General features: G+C 54.5%; 2 protein-coding genes across 8 annotated transcripts in view; one reads left to right on the plus strand and one right to left on the minus strand.

Moving 5' to 3' along the window:
• Positions 1–7,827, plus strand: part of SIL1 (SIL1 nucleotide exchange factor) — a 90,722-nt gene extending 82,895 nt beyond the window's left edge. For all 7 annotated transcript variants that reach the window (XM_015293620.4, XM_046900493.1, XM_040647078.2 and 4 more), the window contains 3 exons: positions 3,531–3,627; positions 5,649–5,813; positions 7,374–7,827. In XM_015293620.4, coding sequence (XP_015149106.2) covers positions 3,531–3,627; positions 5,649–5,813; positions 7,374–7,724 — 613 coding nt within the window. In that variant the 3' untranslated portion in view covers positions 7,725–7,827. The remainder of the gene's footprint in view (positions 1–3,530; positions 3,628–5,648; positions 5,814–7,373) is intronic.
• A 2,791-nt stretch (positions 7,828–10,618) lies between these two features.
• CTNNA1 (catenin alpha 1) overlaps positions 10,619–20,792 on the minus strand; it is a 108,152-nt gene continuing 97,978 nt past the window's right edge. The window contains exons 14-18 of the mRNA XM_414513.8: positions 20,364–20,474; positions 18,423–18,604; positions 17,563–17,668; positions 13,465–13,599; positions 10,619–11,586 (exon numbers count right to left, since the gene is read on the minus strand). Of these exons, the coding sequence (XP_414513.1) occupies positions 11,299–11,586; positions 13,465–13,599; positions 17,563–17,668; positions 18,423–18,604; positions 20,364–20,474 (822 nt within the window). The 3' untranslated portion in view covers positions 10,619–11,298. The remainder of the gene's footprint in view (positions 11,587–13,464; positions 13,600–17,562; positions 17,669–18,422; positions 18,605–20,363; positions 20,475–20,792) is intronic.

The following is a 20,792-nucleotide window of genomic DNA, read 5'->3' on the forward strand; positions in this document are numbered from 1 at the left end:
CGCTGCTGCCTCGGGGCTGTGCCGCTGCTTTGCAGTCTTCCCACACCCTTCCAATGTGCAGTCTGGAAAAACTTTAAAAAGGCTCTTTCAGATTTGGGCACGTGTGCCTCGGGTCGTCCGAGGAGCGGGCTCTGCGAGGTGGCACTGTAAGGGCATTCCTCAACACGGGGCGCTCTCACGTCCGTTCTGTAGGAAAATGGGAGCTGGTTCCATATGAATGTGCAGGATTTGCAGTCCCCCAGCCTGCAGACAGCTGCACTGGAGCACATCTGTGCTGCTCACGGGTGGGCCCTCTGGCTGGCCATCCCCATCCTACAGCCTTGCTGCTGCCGCAGGATGCTTTAGTGGGAGGAAGAAGACTGCTCAGAGCAAACAGCCCGGCCTGATGGCTGCAGGAAGGTGCCTGGGAGGCTTTCGCTGTCTGCCCAGGGCGGGACTGCTCAGCCCCATCTCTGTGCCAGCTTTGTTTCAGCTTCCCTGCCCTGTCCCAAGCTGCAGCACACTCATCACAGCATGCCTGTGCTTGCTTGTATTAATTTTTCTCCCCTCTCTGTGTGCTGTGGAGGCTCGTGGTGTTTTGGCAAACAGGCCTCAGCTGTAATAATTTCTGGCCCCTCGTGGGAAGTTATAACTCCAGCATAGTGAAATATAAACCGGCAGAAAATGGAGTGTTTCCTTCTGCAGCAGGCAGGTTCAGATTGAGGTTTTCTTATCACTTTCTCTCCCTGCTTTTGTTTTCCCCTTCGCAGCCGAAGGGCATGGTCACCCTCCTCCAGCCACAGAGCAAAAATGTGCCGGACTGATAAAATGGCACATTAAATTGGTGCTAGGCAAAGGTACAGCTCCGGGAGCCTGGGGAGGAGGCAGCAGTGGGAGGCATAAATATTGTTTGTCTTGTGGCCAAAACCATGCATCCTCTCTGCAGCAGTGTGCGGGGCAGTGCAGGTGGCCCCAGTCAGTGCCTGTCTGCAGAGCTCACTGCCAGAGCTTGGAGAGTTGGCCTGGGATTGGGATTTTAAGGTACAGAGAAGAGAAGCAGACCAGAGGCCCTGGGAAAGAGGGTCTGTCGGCTGGGATCTTCACCAGGAGGGTGTGGTGGCTGTGTCCTTCAGTGCTGATGGGCAGCTGCTGGAGCCTGAGTGCAGCACTTGTATGGGGCTGACCCTCACCCAGCCCTGAGGGTCAGCCCATCATCTCACCCGCACCCACACCTCTGCCCTCCCCATGGAACCAGGGCTGCTCATTGCAGGCTGTGTGCAGGCTGTGTGCAGGCTCTGCCCTGCTCTCCCAGCTTCATTTCAGCCTGTTCTGCTGCTGATGCCAGCATCCCCTTATCTAGTGACAGATTAGCACAGGTTGAATTTTCTATGATAGCAGTCCACAGTCTGTCTCATTGTATTTATTTTGTTCAGGCTGCTTTTCCCTGGGCTTGACAGTGTAATTTGTACAGACCTGTGCTGAATTTTCAAAACCCTCAAATGAGCTTTTTGTTAGTGGACAATTGATGGTAGAGACATGAAACAACAGCGAAGCTGAGAAGTGAGCGGCACACCCAGCATCCAGGACGGCTTCCTAACCTCCAGAGGTTCTCTTTGGCAAAAACTCCATGGTTCAGAGATTTTAATTAGATCTAATACTCCGGGTGACCAGCCAAGCATTAAAAGGCAGAGCGGTTCTTCCGTTATATCCCTTGCTGTGGAGTTTTTTATTATTTATTTTAGATAGATGTGACAAAAGAACTTCGAGATCCCAGTTTGCTTTGAGTGGCACGAAGAGCTCTGCAGTCTGAGAGCTCCTCTCCGTGCACCGCGCTCCAGAATGTGCCTGCCTGCAAGCGTGCTCCACACCCAGCCTGCCCCCCTTGCCTGGAGTAACATTAATGTGAGATTGGATGAGATTTTAGGATCAGAAAGTGTATTTCTGAGCGTCGGAGTTGCCAGCTCCTCCTCGGAGTCTGGAAGTGCAGCATTCTCCTTCTCATCCTCGCCACTAATGGAGCTGCAGTGCCTGACAGCGCTGTGGATGAGATGCCAGGCAGAACCTGAACCCCTGCATCTCCATTTCACCAGGAGAGCTCAGAGCAGAAGCAAACACAACCCAGCTGTACACATACAGAGGCAGAGACCAAAGCTGTCACTGCTGGAAACAGAGCTGGAAAAATCCTTCCTCCTGCTGCCTGGCTTGCAGCACAGCCTGTCTGGGTTCTGTGTCTTTGGACTCCCACAGGAGCCCAGTCACAAGCCCTGAATATGTCTGCCTTAAGCTCACCTGGGCAGAAGGGCTGTGCAGGATTCATCCACCTCCCTGGGGAGCTCTCCCTGCCCCCTTGCTGCCTGGGGGTTCGTGTCCCACTCAGCACCTCTGTGTGCTGGCTGTGTTGGACAGGCCTGCAGCGCAACCCTGACTGCTCCGAGAGCTGATGTTCACCTGTCCTGCCATAGTGCTCTTACACCTTTGCCATGGGGAAGTGGGAGGAGTGGCTGAGGCTGGAACGGTGCTGGGATGCTGTGAGCTGCCCCCTCTATGTGTGTCGTTGGTGGGTACAGCTGGAGCTGGGAGCAGTGGTGGTGGAGCTGCCCTGGGCTGGGGCTGTGTGTGCCCGGAGGCAGCACACAGAGCCGAGGGTTTGGTTTTGCTGTCTTTCTGTGAGCTAATAGCAAGCCACCAGTTAAATTCGAGGCTGCTCCCTACCCAAGTCCATTTATCCTCTGTTTTTGTTTTTTTATGACCCTGTCTGCCTCTGTCTCATTTCTTGTATGATTCTCAGCGCTGGCTGCTGCGCAGCTTTCTGCAGCAGTGAGAGCTGTGGGTGTTTGCTGTAGCAGGGATGCTGACCTCTGTGTAATGTGGTGCAACCGCCGCTTCAAAGCTGAGCAGAGGCTGAAGTGCTGGAGCTCTCCCTGGGAGCCGATGAGACCTGGGATCAGTGTGGGACTTCCAGGGCGCCGTGCTCTGACTGAGTGCTGCCAAAGAGAGTCAGCTGCACCCAGCTGCAGCCCCAGGGTGTGCTGCAAGTGGGGTCCGTGCTGGGGCAGCCGTTCACACCCAGCCCTGCAGTTTCAGCCCCATTCTTCCAGTCTGAGGGATGCGCTCAGCCTCCTCCAGTCCTTGAGAAGCACTCGATGAGAGACGTGTGGGTGGCCAGACCAGGCACAGTCTGGTTCAGAGGCCCCGGGGACAGCGGGTCCTTCCTCCAGGTGAAGCTGGGGCAGGGCTGGTGCCGCAGCGTGGGCACGCAGCAGCAGAGGAGTATGGCCGTAAATCAGCACGGCAACAGCGAGCGAGGGGGAGGCGAGTGCCAGGACAGGGGCCATTAAGGAGCAGAGGCAGTGCAGAGCTGGAGGATTAATGGAGCAGTGGCTGCAAGGCAAGGGCGAGGGAGGGCTCCTTGCTGGGGGCAGAAGGGCAGGACGTGGGCACGCAGCAGGGCAGCACGGGCGGCCCAGCACGCCTGTCCCCATCTGTACAGCCGTCCCCTCGGCCCCCTCGTTGTCCCTGTGTGTGACACCCCTTTGTGTTTTTTTCTGCAGCAACCCCAAAGTCCAGATAGAAGCGATCGAAGGAGGAGCGCTGCAGAAGCTGCTGGTCATTGTGGCTACGGAGCAACCGCAGGCTGTCAAGAAGAAGGTGAGCAGGCAGGGATCACCTCTGGGTAAAGCCATTTGGGATGCAGCTCTCTACAGGGCACCGCACCTTATAGTTGCTGCCAGTGCAGCACACGTGCAAGCATGAGACCTGTGCTGCATCCATTCTGGGGGCATCTGATGACCCCGTTTACTCCAGCGTGGTGCTGGTGGCCAGGCCACAGCCCAGTAACCCTGATGGGTTGGTGCCAGCGCTGTGGTCTCACCCTCATTGCACGCAGGGGGGCACATCCCCGCCTCGGGGGACAGGCTGGATGCTGCAGCTCTGCTGGGGGGAGAGGCGGGGATGCCTGCAGCAGGCACCAAGCTCAGAGGGCAGCGAGCACGGGAGCTGACATTTGGAAGGAGCTAATTGCCCGCCCTGCGCCCTGCCTCTGGCAGTGGCCGGCAGCGGAGGCTCTGCAGCGTGGTGAGCGGCTCAGAGAGCCCCCAGCCAAATGTGCAGTGCTGTCCGTTGGGCTGGGGGATCCCTCGCTGCCTCCCCACCGTGCTCCCCGGAGCGTGAGATCTAATTACCCTCGCTTTGGCATCTGATGCCACCACTGTTTGTTGGCCATAACATTTTCTGTCGTCTCCTGAACATCCGGCCCCACTGCTTAACATGGTGACCTTCTGCAAGATGGAATTCAATGAGGCGAGGCAACTCGCAGCTCTTTTGTTCATCTTTAATGCACCTGCCATTGGGCGAACAGTGAAGTGCTGCACGAGTTTTAACAAGGAGCTTCCACAAACATGTTCCTCTCTGGTCTGTGGCAAAGCCCTGGGAGGGGCCGGGCAGTCCCCAGCTGTTTGGCTGCAGCCTCACTGCTGGGTGGGAGCAGTGCCTGCAGGGAGCGGCTGCACTGAAACTCCTCAGAGTGCTCAGGGACCGACCTGCAGCTCACTGTGGGATGGGAAGCATGGCTGGGATGCAGAGACCCTCACCAGCACCTCCTGAGCCCTTGGTGGGTATGGACCCATTCCTTCCAGCAAACACAAACCCGTCCTACTGGCAGCTCCTGGAGGAGAGGGATGAGCTCAGTGCCATCTGTGTTTCTGGGCGGCATCGTGGAGCTTCCAAGGGCAGAGCTGAGGCCCTTTTCCAGGAGGACAAAACTCTGTCTTTCTGCAGCCAGTTCTTGTGCCTATACTGCCCCCAGCTCCCCAGGCCAGGTGCCCATGACAGGTTGTGCCCAAGCCTGTAGGTTTCCACACCAGTGCTCGCAGCGCTGTGCAGCAGCGAGGCCAGAAGTGCATTTCTTCACTCCCCACTCCTTTGGCCTATGGTAAAAAAGGAGACGGAAACATCACTGATTTACCGGAGGCAACTCCAGGGTTGTAAAATAGTAACAAATGGGGTCGGGGAAGCAATGGCTGTCAGCTTGGATCTGTCCACAGAGCAGGGCACGAGGCTCGCTGTGGCACGGGGCTGGATATGTGTGAGGCCCCCGTGGCCCCACAGTTCTGCCCGAGGGTGGTGTCGGCCCAGCACTGTGCCTGGGAGCACTCATCAGAACGGATCTGTTGGCCCCTGCTTGCCCCCTCTGTGCCAGCCCGTCTGTTGGGGACCCAGAAGTGAGCATACGTGTGCTGCTGCTGCACTCACAGTGTGGGACACTGCTCCTGGGCCGGTCCTCTGCCCTCGTCAGGCAAGAGAGGTGATGTTCCCTGGTGTCCAAACCACCTTCAGCCCTGCTTTGTCCTCTTTGGGCATCTCAGCCCACGGCCAGGCTCTGTGCCAAGGGCAGAGGGAGGGAACTGCATGGAGTGATGCTCTGGGACAGTGCAGGTGCTGGCTGTGGGTGTCCGTGGGTCACCAACTCCTGCAGTGATGGTTGGGGAGGGAGTTCAGGTGGGCATCACCTGGTTGGTGATCCCGCCTGGTTGGGGTGGGTGGGGTTGGAGAGCTTTGGGACGCTCTGCATGGCTGGGCAACCCAACGGGCCGCATGGGAGCTGTGGGGGGCTGCCTGCACCCCTCTGTGCATTACTGTTGCTCCCCATCTGACGCACTGCTCTCCTGCAGGCACTCTTCGCTCTCTCCTCGCTGCTGAGGCACTTCCCCTACGCCCAGCAGCAGTTCCTCAAGCTGGGCGGCCTCCAGGTGCTGCGTGGGCTCTTCAGGCAGCCGGGGACCTCAGCGCTGTGTGTCCGTGCTGTGACGCTGCTCTACGACCTCTTCGTGGAGAAGGTGAGGGGTGTGGGGCAGTGGGACGGGGCGTCTTCTCTGGGGGAGGGGTCCCTCCCCGCTCCTGTGCTGGAACTGCAGCAAATTACTGCTGCAAATGTCCGTTTAAACGCCGCCTTTCCTTGCCACCGTTTGTTATTTAGTTTGTGCGTCTCTCTTACTCCAGAGAATGGGAATTAAATCCACTTTCACTCTGTTTATAGCCAATTTGCCCTGCAGATTATCACTGCTTTAACGCTTGGATTCCAGGCGCCGCAGAGGAACGGCTGTGTTCTAAAACAGCTGTTTTCCATGGGATTTTGTGAAGGTACACATTATTTTGATGGGTCTGACATCCCATCAGGGCGTGGGCTCTGACACCCTGTATGGGAACTGCTGAGCCCCGGCCTGAACCGCTGATTGAGCAGCTGGGGAAGGGACCCGGGCAGCCCTGGGAGCACAGGTGAAGGCAATTCAGCTGTGTGACCAGGAGGGGTGGAGCCTGGCTGCGCCTCTTAGACCTCATTTGAGGGCTGACCCCCACTGGGGAAGGATCTCTGGGTGGAAATCCTTCCCTTGTGGAGTTTTCCCTGCAAGCCTGGATCTTCAGAGATGGGTGAGCACCTTTTCCTTTGTAACACCATTCCATTCTCACTAGTGCCTTTGCTGCTGCACTCCTGTATCGCCCTTCCACTGCATTTGCCTTTCTGATGGTAACACATGTGCTGCCCTACCCCTTTGCACACAGCAGGAGGGTCCGTAGGCCTGGCTCCTGCCTACCTGTGTGCCACACTTCATGCTGCACCTCATGCAGCCCCACCTGCACCAGCTTTGCTCTGGCTGGAGGAGGTCCGCAGGCCCTGCAGAGCCTCAGGTGTGTGCCCACATGCAGATGTTGCTGCCTGCAGCCTGCCAGGCACAGCCCCTTCCAGAGTCTGCAGGGAATGCAGGAGCATCCTGGAACCTGGTGGGCAGCAGGGCTGGGCCAAACGCAGCCAGCAGGTTTGGGGTTGCCTGTGTGGAAATGTGCTCCTAAAACCATACACTAGTAGCAGCCTCAGTCAGTGCCAGCTCTGCACTGAAGTACAAAGCAGTGTCTGGACAGTGTTTGCTGCCTCCTCTTTTTTTTTCCACCCTGAATCCTGAATGACCAGAGTACAAATGGGCGTTCAGCAGCAGCCCTCCTGGGAACCAGGGTTGTGGTGGCATCATCCCTCCTTGTCTCTATGCCCAGCAGCTCAGTGGCACAGAGTGCTGTGATGGAGCAGCTGCTCCAGGGCTGGCAGAAGGAAGGCTGGGGGGGCACCCGGGGCATCCCTGGGGACAGCACCATCCGGTGCCTCTCACGGCTCTCCCTCTGCTCCTCTGGCTCTGGGTTTCTGCTCCTTGGCCCCACGGAAGCCTGAATCCTCCTTCCTCTCCCTGTGCCACGGGGTGCTGAGATCCCTGGCACTGAGCTGTATGTGCAACAGTGCATCACACATCCCCGTGCATGGCAGGAGCTGCTGTGTGCACTTTGTGATGTGTCACCTGCAGGCAGCAGCTCCCTGCTATGGGTCATCACCTGCCCTCTGCCCTCCACAGATGCTGCTGGAGGACTCTCAGCACGGCGACCACGCGGAGGAGAAGGTGCAGCAGTACCGGCGGGTGCAGCTGGTGCCGGCCGTGCTGGAACAGGACTGGTGCGTGGCAGTGCCGGGGCTGCTGGCTTTGCCCGAGCACGACGCACGTGAGAAAGTACTGAAGGCAGTGGCTGTGCTGATGGAGTTCTGCAGGGAGCGCTTCCGTGGGGACGCAGCCCTGGGTGCCACGCTGGGGCTGCTGCGCAGTGAGTACGAGGAGCTGGCGGCCGCTGAGCGCAGGGACGGCGATGGGGACGGGTACTTCCAGGAGCTGCTGGGCTCTGTGAACAGCATCCTGCGGGAGCTGGGCTGAGGCCGGAGCTCGGACGGGTCGGGACAGCGGTGTGATGTGTGGTGGGCACCTGTGCTGTGTAAGCGCGCTTTGAATAAACGGCTGAGCTAAGGGAGCCCTCCCAGTGGGAGTGTGCCAACAGCTTTGTTATTGGACACAAGTGCTGGGGGTGCACATCCTTTGCACGGAGCATCTCTGGGAAATAGAGGTCTGTGCCCTGGAGGGAAGGGGCAGTTCCAGCTCACACTGCTGCTGTCCTCCAGGCAAGGACCTGATGCCGATGCCCTCTGCAGCCCGGTGTGGTGCAGCTCTGGGTCCACTCCTTCCATCATAGGAGAGAGCGGGGTGGTGAAGTGTGCCTTACCTTGTGCAGAACCATTCGCCATCTACCTGCGTTCCTCTTGCCCTTGGAGCTGGGCTGCAGACAGTGGTCTGCAGGGCCTGAGGCCTCGGATGAGGAAGATGCGAACTCCCAAATCCTGCTATGTGCTGCTCCTGCTGCAGGGCGGCTGCTGCTGCAATGTGACCCAGGGCCGGAGGTGCTGATGTTGCCAACGCAATTGCAGAAAAACAAAACCAGTAAGGGAAGGCTGCTGGTTTTGTGTGCAGCCCTGTGGCAGTGCCCATGAGCTCCCTGCAGAGCTGCCTGCAGCCGGGCTGTGCCGGCCCTCACCCACAGGAGCTGAGGTGTTTCTGGCCGTGGCTGTGGTCAGTCGGCTGTCACTGCTGCGGAGCGGCGTTAATTGCAAGTATTGATTTGTTTTGTTTTGTTTTTTCTTCATTCTCTCTTTGGGTTTCGATTTGGGCTGCCTTCCTGGGATTAAAAATGATCTTTGTTTTTGTTCCCCAGCGCAGTTCCCAGCTGCCTGCTTAGGGCTGGGGTTGCCTTAGGGTTAAAAATAAATACCATCTGCTGGCAGTCACTGCTTGGGGGGGGGGGGGGGGGGGGGGCAGATCTGAATCCTAGGGCAGTGCTGGGCCCCATGTGGTGCTAAATCAGGCTAAGGTGTACTGGCCCTGTGGCCCTCGTGGTCCCTTAACTACAGGGGTGTATGCAGCAATGTGTGGCTCTGTGCTCTGCATGCAGTGCCCTCCCAGTGCTATGGGGTCAGGGCCACCTCGGGGCAGCAGTGAGGACAGTGGTGCCCATGGAACCCCACAGCAGTCACCAGTGGTGTCCCTGCCCTCAGAGGGGCAGGGAATGCAGTTCTGCCTGGCTTTGCCCTTTCTGCTTTCCCCGTGTTCTGTTGTGTCCCACAGTGCTCATATGGGGCCCGATGCACGGATGTGCACTGCTCAGAGCTGTGGGGTGAGCGGCTCCTGGGGAAGTACAGCCCACAGCATTTCCATCCAACTGCCAGCAAAGAACAGTGGAGGAAGAACACTGTCCTCAAAGGAAGCAAAAAGAATGGAAAATGTTCCTGCCATTGCTTATCAAAGAGCATTCTGATGCTCAGGGAAGATGCTGCTGAGGTACCTGGATAGCACGGACAGCCTCTGTGCCCAGCAGCTGGAACCAGCCCCGAACCCAAGGGCTGTGCCCCCATGCTGGAGGCTGAGCCCCAGTCCAGGCTTACAGCTTTTCCCAGCACCCCATGACTGGGCCACCACTTATCCCATCGGTATCTGTGGGCACCAACAAACGGGAGCTGCTGGTGGGCCGTGTGGCAGTGTGGGCAGCGTGGCTGTGGTTTTACTGCATTTCTGCCCCGGAGACCACAGCGGGCAGCGCAGTGCTGCATTGCACCTACGTGTGCTGAGCACTGTGTGGGAGGAGCTGCTCCTTTGGGTGCGTGGGAGCTCCTGCTGTGCTCCTCCACTCCCAGAGGGAACAAACAGCTGTGTGGGGTCCCTGAGCAGGGCAGCGCTGGTGGAACATCCTCACGTGTGCTTCTTAGCACTGCTCTGGGCTGTGCTGGTGCTGCTGCCAGAGGAAGAGCCTTCCCTCCAGCACTGCAGATGAGACAAACTGCACAAGTCCTTCCCCAGAGCTTAATTACATCAAGCAGTAATTAGCGTAATTCTTTTCAATTGGCTCTAATAAAGTTATGGGGCTGCTCCTGTGCCAAATGCAGCCCGCCTGGGCCCCGGAGCTGCGGGAGGGAGCGCCTGCGGGGCGGGGAGTGCAGGGGGCGGCGGTGGCTCCTGGGGGTGCCCCCAAAGTTCACAGCACAATGGGAGTTTGCATTGACACAGAACTTGGATGGATCTGAATGTCCGTTTGTTTCTGCCATGCTAATACATGGGGTTCTGGAGGAGAGGTGTGTTTGATGACAGCCACCGCACGGCGCAGGGAATAGAACCTTTCTGACAATTACATCAATACCAGGAGAAAGAGAAGTCACACTGTGAAGGCAGGCAGCAACCACGCATGGGACAGACACGCACTGCTAACCTCATGTTTGTGGGGCAGCAGAGCTGTGCCCAGAGCAGAACGGCCCTGTTGGGCAGCAGTGACACAGCAGCACCTCATCACCTGTCCTTGGAGGCTACAGCACGTGGGAGCAAAATGGGCAACGTTACCGCAGTAACTCCTAATCCTATCGGCGGTTGGGTAACCCGACAGCAATAAGCTTGATAGAGTAAATTGTGATCGAGGTGAATGGAGTTATAACCTAACAGCTGCCAATGGGCGGCCCTCAAATTCAGTTACAGCACTGCGCACACAATGCAACTCCCAGCCCCGAACCGCTCACAGCCTTCTGGGGGACGCGGGGCCTCATTGGCAGAGTGAAACACACTGACGGTCACAGCAGGCAGGTCAGAGCGAAGCGATGCCTGTGGGTGCATCACACACAGCGCGTGGTCGCAGCGCAGCCGGAGCTGAAGAGAGCTGCTGGGTGCTGGGAAGCGCTCAGTGCTGTGTGCGGATGTGGGGGGGAGCACTGCCAACACCACGCACAGCACAACGCACGGGTGGGAAAAGCGGCTTTATTGTGTCCTGCAGCAACAACAGCAGCCATCTGTAACGGCACACAGAAGCCAGCAGCCGACCCCAGCAGCCACGAGGGACGGGGACGGGAAGCACAGCGCAGGGAGCAGCGCGGCCCCTCCCGGCCCCGCCAGCCGTGTGCCGCGCAGGAGCTGCCGCTGCATTCTGTGGCTCCGTTCAGCACACGGAGCTCATCAGCTCTCCGCTCCCAGCAGGAATACACATACATACAATGATCCGTTTTTAAAACTTCTTTTTTTAAGTGAAAAGACCTAATTTTTCCCTCCTGATCACACGGCAAAACGGCAGCCTCCAAGCAGAACGATTCAGCTATCAGCGTTAACTGTTAGTGTTATTGTGAAACCTCTTTGGTTATAGAATATTTCATTTAAAGCGAGATTATACAAAATAATTTCCAGCTAGAAATACACCCCTGGAATCTAAAAGCAATCTACGTTAACACACTCTCTCAGGCTGGAGCTATACTGATAGGATTTGTAATTCGAGTGTTTCCCCACATGATCTAAACAAAGTTATCAAAATTATATTAAGTAAATACATTTGGAGGAGTAGGAAACTTCTGAGAATCCTTACAATATTAAAAGTAGAGTTCTGGAAGTAGCAGTAGTGGCCTAAAGGGAAAACCAACCGACACGGAGACCCCTAAATGCTCTCCATCGCCTTGAACTCGCTGAGCGCCTGCACCGGATTGACGTGCTTCTTCTGGGACGCCCGCTTGATTTTGGTCTGGGTCTCGTCCTGCTTCTCCCTCTTGACCAGGGGCTTCTTCTCCGGAGCCTTCATCTTCCAGGACACGGCGGGGAGGTTGAGCGAGGCCATGCCCTGCGACTTCTGGTACTTGGTGGACGCCACGTAGGACGCCTTCACCGTCTGCACCACGGCGTTCATCAGGTTCTTGGCCGCCTGGATGAGGGACATGGCGCTGTCCACCTGCCGGGAGGGAACGGCGCGGTTACATGAGGTGCCAGGCAGCGCCCCAGCACTGCTCCGGGCCCCGCGCTGTAACCGCACTGCAGCCGCTTGTATGGCAGCCCCCCACATCTGCACCCCGACCGCACGGCGGTGCTCCCCGCTGACGCCGCGGCGCGGACCAAAGAGCGCCACCCGCACACTGCTCCGTGCTGATGGCAACCAAAGGGATTTGTGTTCCGCTGTTTGCTTTTGTGACTAAGCTTTAAAAGCAGCTTATTCTCTAATGAAATTAACAAAATCACGGTAATATCTTAATTGCTGATAATAAACATTTAAATCACCCGAGAATATGAAGTTATATTACAAAGGGAGGGATGCAGTGTTATCTTCAGCCGGGCCTGGAGCCATTTGCGAGGCGGTTCCTGCTGACAGGAGCTCTAGAATGAGAACAAGACGTGGTTTTGGAAGCTTTGTGTGTGGCAGAAGAGCAGCCACACTGCAGGTGGTGAGGGCTGCACTGTGTGGGCGAAGCGGGGCTGACCACACTGTGGGTGCATGGCTGGTCCACCCCATCCACCACGCACAGGACCAGGACCTGCTGCTCACAAATGCCAACGATCCTCAGCAGGACGAGAGCACAGCTGCCTCTCCGCATTTAAATTCCAGCCTATGTACATCTAGGGAAGATCTGGGGAAAATCCAAGCAAAAAATGCCCAGCAGCACACAGTGTGAGCGGGACTCGGGAGGACTGCACCCTGCGTACCATGGTGGCAATCTGAGCTGCGCCCCATGGCGAAGCAGTGCCCTCCCTGCCCACACTGCACTGCCCGCCGCTACCTCCGTGGCTCTTCACAGCGGGAGGAACCCCATCCAATGCACCGAAAGCAAAGAGGTGCTGTTCTAAACGAGCTCTCAGACTGCTCAGGGAGCAGTGCCAGCTGCCGGGGCTGCAGCTCTGCCTTCGCAAAACGTTTGGTGCCTTGGGATGGGGAGGATGCCGGCGCTGATGGAATTCCCTTGCAGACACGAGGCCTTCCCCTGTAACCTGACAGAGCTGAACAGCGCCCCAGCAGCACTCAGCCCCATGGGCAGATCAGAGGGGAGCAGATAAAGCGGCAGATTAGATGGCAGATGCCTGCTCACATCGCTAATTTATGGCAGGAGGGTATGTAAATTCTAAAGAAGCTGAATAATGGCAGTAAAACCCTGGAGTCCACATTACTGTGTAATGACACATCCACTCCTCTGACAGCACAATGCCTTCAGCCCCCCAGAGAGCAGCGCATCGTGCAGCAGAGCTGTGTGGCACCAAACGTCCATCCTGTGCCATCTCATCCCATCCCATCCTCATCTCCATCTCCATCCCAGGAGGTGGATGGGCAAAAGCACTGCAGGTTACACATAACCAACCAGAGCAAAGAGGAGTACACCAGGATACAGTGCATTTTGCTTTCCCCCTCGCAGAGGGCCACCTCGGCTCCCTCTTAGGAGGAAGTTTTGCAGGAAGGGCAGTGAAATAACTGTGTGCTACGCAATGGCTGCAGGGCAGCAGGGCAGCCCAGGGCAGCATTCAGAGCTGCTGAAATCCCCGCACTGCTCAGGGCACAGCTGCTCGGAATTGTGAACAGCTCCGGGAGCAGTGCAGGACCCCGTGCACTCCAGGGCTCTGCAGATACACGGGTGGGTTCAGCTGTGCTGATTGAAGTGATTTAACCTTCCTGATAGTGAAATACCATCTGGAACAGTGGCAGTCTGCATGGAGGTAAAGCGAACCTGTCTTCAAACACTGCTGAGTGTGGAAAAGAGAAGCGTTCCTCTCTCTTTCTGTATTCTTTCTCCTTTCAAACATTAATGAGCAGCTGTTACCCCTGGGAAAGAACCACACCCCTACGTACCCCAGACACGACGAGTTCCCCTCCGAGGTTCTGCACTTCGGCCTTCACTTTGCTGCAGATGTTGAGCTGGTGGCAGTACAGGGCGATGCGCTGCAGGTAGGCCAGCAGGTCCTGTTTGCACGCCGAGTCGGGGCACTGCAGGGAGAGACACAGCAAGGGTTGGCATGGGGATGGGAGAGCCGCAGCTCAGCCACCCTGACTGCTGCATACCACAGTTTGGAGCTTAGGCTTTCTTAAATCAACTGATCAATACACGGCTAAATACACACAAACACCACAAGCAATAAATAGGGCAGTGGGAGCCTGAGCTGCCTAGGAAGATGAGGAAGGCACGTGGCTCCTCCAAGCCGCTGTGTTAGCTCCCACAGCCCTCCGTATGTGCTGGACAGGAGCAGCGGGAAGGACTGCAGATCCCAGGTAGCTGCTACTAACCCAGCCCCAATTCCCAGCCTCAAGTGCCATAAGCTAGCAGACAATAAACCCAACAATACAATCTCTCAAGTGCTTGCTGAAGCACTCAGCCATTCCGTGGAAGTAACTTGCTCAGCTGTGCATTTTCCAGCACCCCACACACTCATGCAGGGAACCCAAATGCCCTCCAATGCCTCACAGCACTGCCCAGCACCACGTCTGCACAATGAGTGGCTGCAGTGCCATCCCAGCCCTGATGGGGACACAGCGTCGCCCGCTGGGGCAGGGAGCATCTTTTTTTTGTGAGGGAAAAACCCTGGGGCAGCTCAGCATGGAGATACCTGTGATACCCCTGTGAAACCCTGTGATACCCTGTGATGCTGTGGTCTGGGTGGCAGCAGTCACCTCCATGCCCCCCAGCCAAGCTAAGGACACACCGAGGCACCTGCAGCCCTCTCCTGGTTTCCATCAGCAAAGTGAAAACTGCATAACAAAGAGGTGAGGTCTGCCGGTTATTTTCTTAAGTGAATCAATACCAGCCAGCAGTGCAAGATGTTTTAGAGAAAGCCCACAAACACGGTGGGCCAAAGAGCTAATGAAACCCTGCCATTAGCATCTGGGAAATGCTCTCCATCTCCCGAGCAGCTCAGCTAAGGCCGAGTGCTGACACACGCACACTGCGGTGTGGCAGGGGGTTGTGCACAGTATGGCTGGGAATTACGAAGAGCCTGCTGCATGCTTACCTGTGGTGGCAGGAGGCAACCAAACAGCAGTGGGGAAGTAAAAAATGGGACAGGAGATATTATTCAATGGTAGACATCAATATGACATGACTGGGAAACCCGCAGCCTACACTGTGTGCGCTAATTCTCTGAGCAGAACAGAAAATTCCGTTCAAAAGCCAGTGGTGTCTGCAGAGAGATATTACCCACGATAAAAGACAACATTCGAGGCCAGGCTGGATGTGGCTCTGGGCAGCCTGGTCTGGTGGTTGGTGACCCTGCACATAGCAGGGGGTTGGAACTCGCTGATCATTGTGGTCCCTTTCAACCCAGGCCATCATCCTATGATTCTATGACTTCCATACCAATTAGGACATGACCTTACTGTATTCACCTATGGCAGCCATGGCCACAAATCCAGGAGCTGGAGCACACTGGTACCAGCACACAGCTGTGCAGCAGGCACAGACAGCAGCGTGCTGGGGGCATTGCCACCACCACCAGGACAGCAAGGAGGACGCCTGTGAGCAACCTGTGAGCAGCAGTTCTGTATCCTGCTCCTCTCCAACGTGTGACCTCGCCAGGACGCTGCTGCAGCACAGTGCTGGCTGCTGGCAGAGCTCATGCCCAGGATCAGCTCCCAATGACACAAAGCAAATGCGCACACACATCACGCTGTCCTGCAGCTGAGCTTTTGGAGAGGCAGAACCTCTCCCTCCTCCATTTCTGCAAAGAAAAGAGTCAGGGAGAGGCAGAAGAGCTTTCCCATGGTGTGCACTGAGACAAGCACACAGCCCTATCCCACATACCTGCCGCATGTATGGGAGGGACTGTGGGGAGTTCGCTCTCTCCCATCATCTCCAGTTTAGGGTAGGAACGCTGCTGTGACACTGAGTGACACCAAAACACCCCCCGGCCCTATGCTACACCGGGGGCAGGCGATGCATGGCAGTGTGGGTACGCAGAGGCAGCCCGGAGCAGCCCCGTGTGATCCCCCCAGCAGGTACTGCTCTCAGCCCCCCATCACTCCACACAGCACCACAACGGGATGGGTTTCCTGCTGTAAGTATTTCTACATTACAAAATAAAAAAAAAAAGTGGAGAATCGCTGTCTTGCTGCAAATCATTTTCGTTTGTGTTGTACTCATAACTCCTTAACATTCTCCCATTCAAAACAAGCAGGCTGCTACTCTGAGTGAAGGATGGAACCCCTCTGGGGAAATCTGCAGGCTGATGGCTAGACGCTTCTCAGCAGACATGAAATACCTGGGATAATAGCTTTTACGGTTTCGAAGGCCCCGTGTTGTAAAGCTGGCTGGCAGCAGGGGCTGGGAGCCCCGACACGCTCACACCAGGGCCGTGATTCACCACTGCCACGTGGCCTGCAGGGCACGAGGACACCTCTGCCTGCTCACAGCAATATGTGACACAGGAAGGCATTCGTGCTCCGCCGGAGCGGCTGCACGCAGTCCTCTGTCTCTGTCAGGTGTGTGTACATTACTGCGAGCTTCTACAGAGCATGTAAGCATATCTAATGAAATATGTAAGGTGGAAGTATTAGCAGGGTGCGGAGTCACAAAAAAGCCATATTCCTGTCAAAGTGACTCACTGTGCTTTCCTGCTCCTATTTATCTCCTGACCTGTGCTTCATCTTTCACGTTTTTACCAACTTGATGTCTACTAAAAGCAGCCATTTAGCCTTCCCCCCCTCTTGCAGCGCTGCTCGGTGCAGAAACCCATACGGCAGGTTTGTGTAAAACACATGAGTTAGAGGAAGCAGCACTGTGAACTTCAGCCTAAGATCCCCCGAGGTCTCTAACATGAACTGCTCCTCGCCTCAGCTCCCCAAGGCAGCAGTGGCACCCGATCCCCAGAAATAGGGCTGGCAGACTGCTACAGCAAGGAGCCCCATTTTAAGCAACACTTTCCCACTTTTGCTCTTCATCAAATGCTTTTCATTGCACCATTAACACACCGAGGTGAGCACAGAGTCCTCTGGATTCAACACTTAATAGAGATCTGCATTACAAAGATTTAATTCCAGAGTAAGACAGCTTCATTAGAAGCCTGGTATTATCAATTATGTTCAGAGCAAGACTGAAAAGCAAGCAACAGCTGCACAAAGCACAGTTTCCAGCAGTCACGATCTCAGACCTAACCTACTTGCCTTTCAGGGCACCTTTTAAAGGCAGAGCATTATTATGTCTGCAATTTGGGTGTGGACTGAGACCAAAGGTGTTTCTGCTTGGCCCAGCCCAGCTTGTGCAGTGGCACAGGACGTGTTGCATAAACCCTGAGCTGGCCACGCTCAGTCCTACACAATTCTTTCCAAACACTGTAGCACAGAGAGCACAGCACCTGCACCACAGCCCGGGATGATGCAGAGCACCCAGCACTCCTGGCTCCACATCTCCATCAGCTCTGGCTGGACAGAAGGAGTAATGCTGGCAGCTCTGACATGAATGGTGAGGCCACCATTCATCTGTGGGGCATTTGAAAATTGTTTAATATTAAAAAGCTGCTTCAGAAATAATATTACAAGTCGTGCAAATAGGCCACGTGCAGTAATTACAGCGTTGCCTACACAGCCTTGTCATTGCTTCAGAAAGCACTGGGCAGCCCGAGCATGATGTAAACAACAGGAACTGTTCCAGCCCTGCTCAGTTGGAGGCACTGGCCTGGCTGCTGCGTGCACAGAGCAGGGCTGTCAGATTGCAGGTGCTTGGTTGAAGCCAGGGAGCTGCAGGTTTTGTGGCTGGACGTATGTGGCTGCCTACACTGCTGAGGGTGGCAGGAAAGCAGCCAGCAGGAGAAGACTACCACACAACTCTGGAAATCCAGCTCAGAAAAACACCCCAGACCTCACAAGAAACCACACACTGCAGTATTCACTGTGTCTGCAGAACGAAAACACCTCCTGTTGCTCATCTGTGCTGGAGGGTTATGAAAACGAACGGTGACTTACGTGGTCAGCAATAGTGCGCCCCAGCTTGTCCATCCTTGAGCCAGCCTCTGCAATCTTCTTGGCTGCACTGATCACATCTGATGTATTTTTCAGCGGACCTTTACCTCTGTAAAACAGAACAGGTCATCCCTCCTAGCATCAGAAAAAACAGAAGAATGAACAAGATACTGCACTTTCTATTGCTTATTACAGTGGAATTACACCCGACAGCACAAATGAGGCTGCACAGGCAGGCAGGTCACAGGTGCAGCCATTACTGCCTCTTCATGCACCTCCCAGGCAGATCCCCCCCGCAGCCTCTCCCCACGTTCAGATTAAATGTAGGAATAAAAACATCTTAAACTTTACTGTTTCGAGCAAACTAATTATGATGAGAGATAACATTTTAGAAGACAGATTTGCAATTTGCATGGAACGCAACATCAAGTTTAAAAAATAGTGTTGTATGAAGTCTAGTAAATGGATTTCAAAAGCCATCAAAAAAACACTCTTTCTTTTGCAAATAACTGTGAGGAACTATTTCTGTAGCACAGCAATATCAAGAAGCCCATAGAACTTAATGTTGTAAAGAACCGAACAACTATATCGATACGTATAGTTGCATATATATGTATATACACTCTTTGGGACCAAATCACTTTCAAAAGAAAGAACGTGAGGCCATCACTGCGTGTATCCACAGACCCAATTACAGCTATTGCCACCCCAGCCCCTGCACAGTGACGCCTCTCCCGGGTTAATGCCCAGGCTTGAACAGGTTAACATTTAAAGGCAATCACAGAAGTCAGACTGCTAAAAAGGACCAGCATCTCAGGCAGCTCTGAGAGAAGGTGCTGTGTGCACAAATTAAAAAGGCTCACCTGGTGAAGTCTGTCATTTCCATCATAATCATACACATTTGTTTTGCCAGAACAATTATATCATTACCGCTGTCGTCCCATTTTGATACTTCAGCATCCAATTTGCTCTTTTCTTCCTGGAAGCTCGCTACCTGCTCAGCAATCTTGGCCTTCTGCTCTTGAGGGAGCTGTGCCATGATGGCCTGAAAGAGAGAGCTTTCTCACAGAGCATCCTCCAGCCACAGCACAGGAGGCTTTGTGGGACATTTCACGATAACCAAATTAAGTTATGTAGATGGGGGATAAAACTTTAATAGCAATCCTCTACCTAGAGGGTTTCCAGGATGATTTCCTCCCATTCTGAACACAAAGTTTATGCTGTATGAATTACTACCAGCACTAAAGAAGAAAAAATGCCCGGACAGACAAGCTGACACCCAAAGCACGGGCGTCTGCATGGCAAAACTGTGCAACTTCAACCACGTTTGCTACACGTTACCATCCCTCAAAGAACAGCAGCACGGCGAGGAGGGACTTGTCTCTTCTCTAAAACCTAAGAGTTTTGGAAGGAGGATCCACTTGGGTATCTTTCAGTGTTGTAATGCACTAAGGAAATATTATGGATCTGGTAAAAAGCTACAAATGCTATTTTGAAACATGAATGCTGAGAAAAATGCAAGTGAAAATAAGGAATACGTGCTTACTCCTGGATAAAATCTACCAGCGTAGGTTTACGGCCTGTATGAGCCTCAGTGCCTTTGCCTTCATAAACACTGGGAGCACTGGTGCCTCCAGCAGCAGGTGAAAAGGAGCCTTAGGGTGAAACCCATCTGGCAGCTGCCCTGCTGAAAGGTGAATGAGAAAGGTCTGCATGGAAATAGGAGGAGGGCAGGGTACAGGAATGGAGGGCGCTGCCCGAGGAGGGAGAGCACAAAAGCACTCGGAGTTATCACGGCTCCAAAGCCAACGCTGCAGTTTGATGGATAAGGCCTCACCACTCCTGCCTGGCTGTGGACAAAAAGAGCCCTCAGAAAAATCTTTCGTGGCACTTTCCCAAGAGGATAAATTGTTATCGATCCAGAAGGGAACACGTCAAACAAAAACAATAGGTAAGGCCTGCTTTTCCTTCCGTGTACCAATTTTAAGTTATCACCTGTTAATGGTTATGTATTACGTATCAGTGCTTTCATTTTTAACAGTCATAGGAAATTCACTTAGTTTAAATTACTTCATTTTCCAGCTGCTTTCAACATCATCTTGATTAAAGGCCCAGTGGCCAAACGTATACATAAGAAGACCTTTTGTAAAAAATGCCTGAGCTGCAAAGTTTCATGCCCACACAGTCAGTATTTGCCTGTTGTAACTAACAGCCACACAACGGAATTACTTGTCCTGCATCCTCCTGCAGACACTCCTTGCCTAACTAAATGGAGGTGCCCACATCATCTGCTTTAGGTTGGACGTCAGGGGGAAGTTCTTTACAGAGAGAGTGGGGAGGTGCTGGCACTGCTGCCCAGATTGGCTGTGGATGCCCCATCCATCCCTGGAGGTGTTGAAGGCCAGGTTGGGTGGGGCCCTGGGCAGCCTGGGCTGGTATGAAATGTGGAGGTCGGTGGCCCTGTGTGTGGCGGGGAGTTGGAGCTTCATGATCTTTGAGGTCCCTTCCAACCCGAGCCATTCTGTGATTCTGTGTGATGCCAAAGGATGGAGCAGATGGAGCGTCAGTATAAAAAGCATTCTGATCTTTTAGAACACCTACAGCAAAACACAGATGTTTGTGACACCCATCACACCAACACTGCTGAACTCACTTGAACTCCTTTTCAGAAGCAAACTGGAAACAGAGAATGTCTGCTTGCTGGTCTAACGTTTTCACCAAAATTTAACCTGGATCTTCAACACGAGCTGAACTGCTTCTAGAAGGCAGGACATGCTCTGCTAACACACAGATTTCTCCCTTACCCTTGCGCTCTGCCCAGCAATGAGTTGGTCATCTTCTGTCTGAATGCTCGTTCTGCTTCGGACATCGAAATCCTCCGTCTCAAAGTCAGAATCATCCAATTCCTCGGGGGTCTGAGGGGAGAGAAGAGCACCGAGAGTCAGACAGCAGTTTGAATGGCTCTAGAATTAAAGAGAACACTGTGTTCGTGGGAATGGAAATAAGCAAAGGTAAGAATTATCCATTGTCCTCAACAGGACGGTGCATCGGGCCTTACGAACACGTGTGGTTGCACACAGCTGAGTGCTCACGTTAAACACGGTAGAAATCCCCCAAATTACCGAGCAGTCACTGAACATCTGAGATTTGTCAGAGGACACGAATGCACAGAGGAGCTGAAATACAGAAAAAGTCTTTCCAAAACGAACACCACCTTCTGCAACTTTGATAAA

Source organism: Gallus gallus, chromosome 13 (genome assembly GCF_016699485.2).
Source record: "Gallus gallus isolate bGalGal1 chromosome 13, bGalGal1.mat.broiler.GRCg7b, whole genome shotgun sequence".
NCBI lineage: Eukaryota > Metazoa > Chordata > Aves > Galliformes > Phasianidae > Gallus > Gallus gallus.